Raw genomic sequence first — 5,875 nt, 5'->3', positions numbered from 1 at the left:
GCTGGCCCGAGCTGCCGGCACGCGCCAGAGAGCAGATCCGTGGCGCGCGCCTTATCTTCGACCGCGACTCGGTGCCGCTCGGCGACCGAGACCAACTGCGCCTCCCGCCCACCACGCACCAGGAGCTCTTTCCGCCCCAGCACGTGCGCCCGCCGCCCCGCGCGCCCTGCCGCCACCTCGGTGAGCGCGCGCCCGCGCCGCCTGGGCGATTCGCTGACCCAGTGGTTCTCAAAGAAAGGCAGGGATTCTGCACCCCCTCTCCTCCAGGGGACAGTTGGCAATGTCTGTAAACGTTTTTGATTGTCACGACTGGGGAAGAGGGTGCTACTAACAGGAAGTGAGTAGAGGCCAGAGATGCTACTAAACACCCTGCCTCCCATAAGGCAGCCCCCACCACAGAGAACTAGCCAGCCCCAAATATCCTTAGTACCATGACTCAGAAACTCTGGAACCTCCTGAAGCCTAAATTTCTGCATCTGTAGAATGGGCGTATCTCCCAAATTTCTCCAGAGTGCTGTGCAGTGGGCAGAAGTCGTGAATGCTAGTTTGGGGTCAGACAAATCTGCCTCAGTAGCACGCCTTAGTAGTTGTGCAACTCTGAGCAAGTTGATCTCTCCAAGCCTCATTTTTCTCATCTGCAAAATGGGTTCAACTTAACAGAAGCAGGTGAAGCTGGAGGAGCCCAGTGTGCATCATGTGCCTGGCACATAGGGAACACTCAACGAAGAGGAGCCACCATTCGTGTGCTTTACCAGTTCTGTGATTCCAGGGGCCCTCCTGGTGGGCATCACTAATCAAAACCTCTCCGAGCTGGGCTCAGGGATTATCAGTCCTGGTTTTGACTCTTAGTTCTGGCTCCTAGTGGCTCAAGAACTTAATCTAGGCACCTGGCTCAGTGCTTGGTAGTTATCTTTGATATTATTATTTTTATTATTTTTGGTGTTTTCCAGACGGCCCTCGGTCTAGACTGGTAAGGACTACCCAGCTCCCCCCCCCTTTTTTTTTGTCTTTTTTTTCGTGACCGGTAAGGGGATCACAACCCTTGGTGCGGTGTTGCCTGCACCGCGCTCAGCCAGTGAGCGCACCAGCCAGTCCTATATAGGATCCGAACCTGTGGCGGGAGTGTCCCTGCGCTCCCAGAGCCTCACTCTCCTGAGTGCGCCACGGGGCCGGCCCCCCAGCTCCCCTTTTGAGGCTAGGAATCAAGTCCCAGTGGGCCCAAGCCCACAGAAATCGATTCCATTCTCTTTCTCTCCTTCTTGCCCATTCTCAGGGGGGCCCAACACCCTCAAGTGGGACTATAGGAACCAGGATGGGACCTCCTACCAGAGACAGTTCCAGGCGCTGCTGGGCCTTCCTGCCTTGATGTGTAAGAGGGTAAATCAAGGCTGGGCTAAGGCTGTTGGGGAGGGCAGCAATGGGGGCTAGGTGGTCTTGGCCTTCCCATCCCTGTCTGCCCACAGGCCTCCTCCCACGTGGAACTGGGAGACTGCAAGATTGGCTATGGACCCATGAGTTCAGAGCAGAAACAGGCCTACACGCCCCAGGGGCTGCCTCCAGACAGGTACAAAGGGACCGTAGCTTTGCCACCAACATGGAGCAATGGGCTTTCAGTTGCATGTAGGGTGTGCCACCTAGGACTCTAGGACCAATACTCTGCCTTTGAGGTCTCTGTCACTGGCATACATGGCCCACTATTGTACCAGATCTCCCACTACTGGTGCTCTACAGCTTGGACAGGGGACAACCCTGCTCCCCTCCACTTTCCTGGGAGTTGTAAGGGCCCAGATGGATTCCACCTTACCTTATCTGCAGGTATGACAAGGCCCAAGCCGCGACCAACATCCATCATGTGAATATCCGTCCTGGAGATGGCCTTTTCCACGACAGAACCACTAAGGCTGAGCACTTCTATGCCCGGGAGCCAGGTGAGAGTCTGTCGCCTGCCTGCCCCCAACGCCCACGACAGCCTACCAGAGCTGCTCAGCACCTTCTCTGCCACTGGCAGAATTTTTTGTTCTTCACCACGATCAGACTCCGGAGTCGCACATCCTAAAAGGAAATTGGTGCCCCGGTCCGGGCAGCCTCGACACCTTCACTCGGTTCTTTTATGGCCAGGTCAGCGGGAAGGGGGAGAAGGCGGCAGGGCTCCTCAGGGCAAAGGGCTTTCCAGGCAGAGCGAAGAGCAAGGGTGAAGACCCCGAGGTGGGAGTGAGTGTGACAAGGATACAGGGATCTCCTGGATCTATTCGAGTGGCGTAGCATAAGTCTCTTAGCCACTCCGAGCCTCAGTGGCTCTCTCTGTAAAATGAGATAACAGTACCGACTCCCAGCGCCATCGCGTGGGGCCCAGAGAGGGTGAGAGAGCTGTCTAAGGTCACACAGCGCCCACCACCTCCCATCCACGGAGCCCCGGCACATCCCGGACCCGGGAGCTTCCCAGATGCAATGTGGTTCTACAGCCGCCGCCCCCGACCCAGCCACCCTCCCGCCACGTGCCCCACGAGAAATTGCAGAGTCACGTGACCCTAGGAGAGGCGAAGCTGCTCAGACACTTCTTCCAGACCACCATGGACTCACACTACTGCTCCCCAGAGACGCGGCGGCCACAGAAAGCGCCCAGCCTCCACTTGCAGCACAGCAACCTGCTGCAGGGAACCGGCGGTGAGCGCCCCGCTCCCTGGAAAGCCCCGCCCCTGGCACGGCTCTCGCCCCGCCCCTGCCACGGCTCTGGCCCCGCCCCTGCCACGGCTCTGACCCCGCCCCTGCCAATCCTACCCACCCTCCGCCTGACTCTGGCTCCATCTTCTGGAGGGCTAAATCCCCCCCCCAATTGACCAGGACCCCAACTCCGCCCCCGGACACCCCAGCCCCTCGTGGCCATGCCCCTCCTCCCTCTACGGCACCGCCCCCTGCATGACCCCGCCCCTCTGGCCCGGCCGTAGCCCCGCCCCTCCCCCTTACCTAACACTAGCCCCTCCTCTGTCAGACTCTGGCTCCACCCCTGACCTACCTGGCCCCACCCTCAGATTCCTCTGGCCTGGCCCCGCCCCTGGCCTCAGCCCTACCCTGAGTCCTCCCTCCCACCCCCCTATCCGTCCTTTGCCCCAGGCTTGGCCCTTGATTCCTTCCCCCCACCCTTAGTCTTTTGCACATCCCCACCCCCTCGGCCCAGCCTGGCCTCCCTCGGCCCCCCACCTGGGCCTCCCCCATGCAATGTCCTGAATCACATTTTTTTTGCGGGGCGGTGGGAGGGCGGCTAGCCATTATGGGGATCCGAACCCTTGACCTTGGTGTTATCAACACCGCGCTCGCAGAATCAGATTTTTTAACCATGAACCAGAAGATGCTGAAGCCGCACAGTACAGCTCGGGCCCCCGTGACCGAAGAGATGCTACAGCGGGTGAGGAGGGGAAAGGGAGACATCCCTCAGCAGGTAACCCCCAAATCAATGTAGGATTATCTCAAGACGATTCTGCTGTAACCCTAGCCTCAGTATTAGTGTCAAGTCCACTAGGGTCACCCCGGGCTCAGGGTCATCTTAATGTCACCCTAGCTTCAAGGTCATTTCTAGCTCACCCCTCTCCCCCTGGTCATGTCAGGGTCAGCTCAGGGGCATCTTCATATCACCAGCCACATTTATACCCCAAGCTGAGAGCTAACTTAGAGTCGCCTAGGATCACCCCAGCCCTGGAATCATTCACCCCAGGTCAGCCCAGACAGGGACACTTTTGCCCACCTCTCCAGGGCTCAATCACCAGCCAAACCTGGCTGAGCCTCTCCCCACACTTTGATGCCCCCAGGGTGGTCTGGGGACCATAGGGCGGCCCCTGGCGGGTCAGCCCCCCTCCAGGCTGCCCTGCCAGTCTACCGACCCTGACTCTACAGTGCAAGTACAGCCACGTGGAACCCCCGCTGGGTGAACAGCGCTTCTTCTCAACCCAATACGAGGATGAGTTTCCTTTCAAGCACCAGGGCGCGGCAGTGCTGAGAACAGGCAGCTTCCAGGAGAGCCACGTGCCACTGGGCACGTCTCGCCAGTGGGGCTGTGGGGGCGGGAAGACAGACCCTCGGGCCCCCCAGCCCCATATGTACCCATGCCCCAGCCAGCAATAAATGTCACTTGGCAACACCTCACCCCTCCCCATTAGTCAGCAGTTAAAGAAGATGTTTGGGTGGATGAGGGCTGGAGGAAGGGTCTGTATAAGAGAGAATGAGTCCATCGAGAAAAGCCTGAACGCCTGAACAGACATTTCTGCGGACTCTGAATGACATTAAGAGCACGGAGTCATAGTGTTGAACAGGCATTGGGGTGAGGGGTTGAGAACACGGGCTTCCAGTCCAAATCCTGACACAGTCCAAATCCTGACTCCTCCATGTCCTGGATAGTAGTATTGGGCAAATCACTTAACCCCTCCAAGCCTCAGTTTGCTCATCTGTAAAATGGAGATAAATAGTAAGTCTCCCATTAGATTGTTATGAACGAGAAATGTACACATTTGTCAGTGTGTGTGACTGGGGTCGTGGGGTGAGGGGAATTTCCCTTCTGAGGATGAAAGTGAGGAGGAGGAGGAAAACAAGGACGTGGGAAGGAGCTTTTGATTGTGGAGAGACTGGGTGGGGCTAGGGGAGGGCCTGGAGGGGTGGACCCAGCCCAGAATGGCCCAGCAGTTTTCTCCATTGCGGGCAGATACTGGGAGCTGAATGGTGCACTGGCTGACTGGGCGGCTACCCCCCAGGTCAGAGTGGGGTCCTGGGGGAAATCGACAGAAGCCTTCAGGACATGATAAGGTCCAAAGGGGCAGGTGTCCAGCCAGGAACAAAATGAAAATGGTCTGAAGGAGGAGGACCAGGTGGGGTCCTGAAGCTAGTGGGTGGCAGACCTCAGCAAGGACTAGTACCTTGGACAGCACCCAATCTTTAAGATCTGGGGTCTGGTGAGGAAGAGGTCAGGTCTGCCTGGAATGGGGTAGGTCTTGGTGGCCATGCCCGGGGCCTCATCTGTAGGCTGCTGAGCATCCAGTTTCAATGAGTGAACATGGATTTCCTGAACCTGGAGTCAAACCTCCAAAGGCCAAGGCTCCCAATCCAGCGGGTCACTAGGAGCCAACCTCAAGCCTGGCCAAGAGTCCTTTCCCCATTAGCATCAGTTCTTCAAAGCCAGGTTGTCATGTCCACAGGAAGATCAGGAGTCCAGCTTTGGGTCCTATGGGGACAAGATGGCCCTTTTGGCTGCGCTTGTGGTAGGCCCATTGACCATGAGAGGGTCTGCTGGCTTCAGAATACCTCCTCTGTTTGCTTCCTCTAAAGATGTTTTGCATAACACTCTTCTTAGTTACTTCATGATAAACCAGGGTTTCTTCATCTCAGCACTATTGACATCTTGGATCAGAAAATTCTCTCGGGCCGGCCCGGTGGCACACTGGAGAGTGCGCCGCTTGGGAGCGTGGCGGCGCTCCCACCGAGGGTTCGGATCCCATGTGGAGACCAGTTCCCGCTCACTGGCTGAGCGCGGTGCGGGTGCAACACCGAGGGTTGCAATCCCGTTGCTGGTCCCCAGTACGGGCGCGACACCGAGGGTTGCAATCCCGTTACCGGTCAGTAAAAAAGACAAAAAGGGAAAAAAAAAAAATTCTTTGTTGGAGGCCTTCCTGTACATTGCAGAATGTGCAACCCACTAGATGCCAATAGCACACCTTCCTCCTAGTTATGACAGCCAAAATGTCTCCAGATATTGTCAAATTTACCCTGGGTGGAGGTGGGGGATTACCCTGGTTAAGAGCCATTGTAATAAACCCATCCTCTTCTTCTTTTTTTTTTTTTTTTTTTTCCTTTTTGAGACCGGCCGCACCGCGCTCAGCCAGTGAGTGCTGTG

At 57.1% G+C, this 5,875-nt stretch overlaps 1 protein-coding gene across 1 annotated transcript in view; it reads left to right on the top strand.

Annotated features, from left to right (window-relative positions):
• Positions 1-4,494, top strand: part of LOC103596867 (chromosome unknown open reading frame, human C19orf45) — a 4,718-nt gene extending 224 nt beyond the window's left edge. The window contains exons 2-9 of the mRNA XM_008580613.1: positions 6-180; positions 1,274-1,377; positions 1,464-1,564; positions 1,816-1,928; positions 2,009-2,118; positions 2,463-2,664; positions 3,318-3,403; positions 3,889-4,494. Coding sequence (XP_008578835.1) covers positions 6-180; positions 1,274-1,377; positions 1,464-1,564; positions 1,816-1,928; positions 2,009-2,118; positions 2,463-2,664; positions 3,318-3,403; positions 3,889-4,116 — 1,119 coding nt within the window. The 3' untranslated portion in view covers positions 4,117-4,494. The remainder of the gene's footprint in view (positions 1-5; positions 181-1,273; positions 1,378-1,463; positions 1,565-1,815; positions 1,929-2,008; positions 2,119-2,462; positions 2,665-3,317; positions 3,404-3,888) is intronic.
• Positions 4,495-5,875: the final 1,381 nt, after the last annotated feature.

The sequence above is a fragment of the Galeopterus variegatus genome, unplaced genomic scaffold, assembly GCF_000696425.1.
Source record: "Galeopterus variegatus unplaced genomic scaffold, G_variegatus-3.0.2 Scaffold2133, whole genome shotgun sequence".
Lineage (NCBI taxonomy): Eukaryota > Metazoa > Chordata > Mammalia > Dermoptera > Cynocephalidae > Galeopterus > Galeopterus variegatus.
This window is presented reverse-complemented; position numbering and strand designations above follow the sequence as displayed.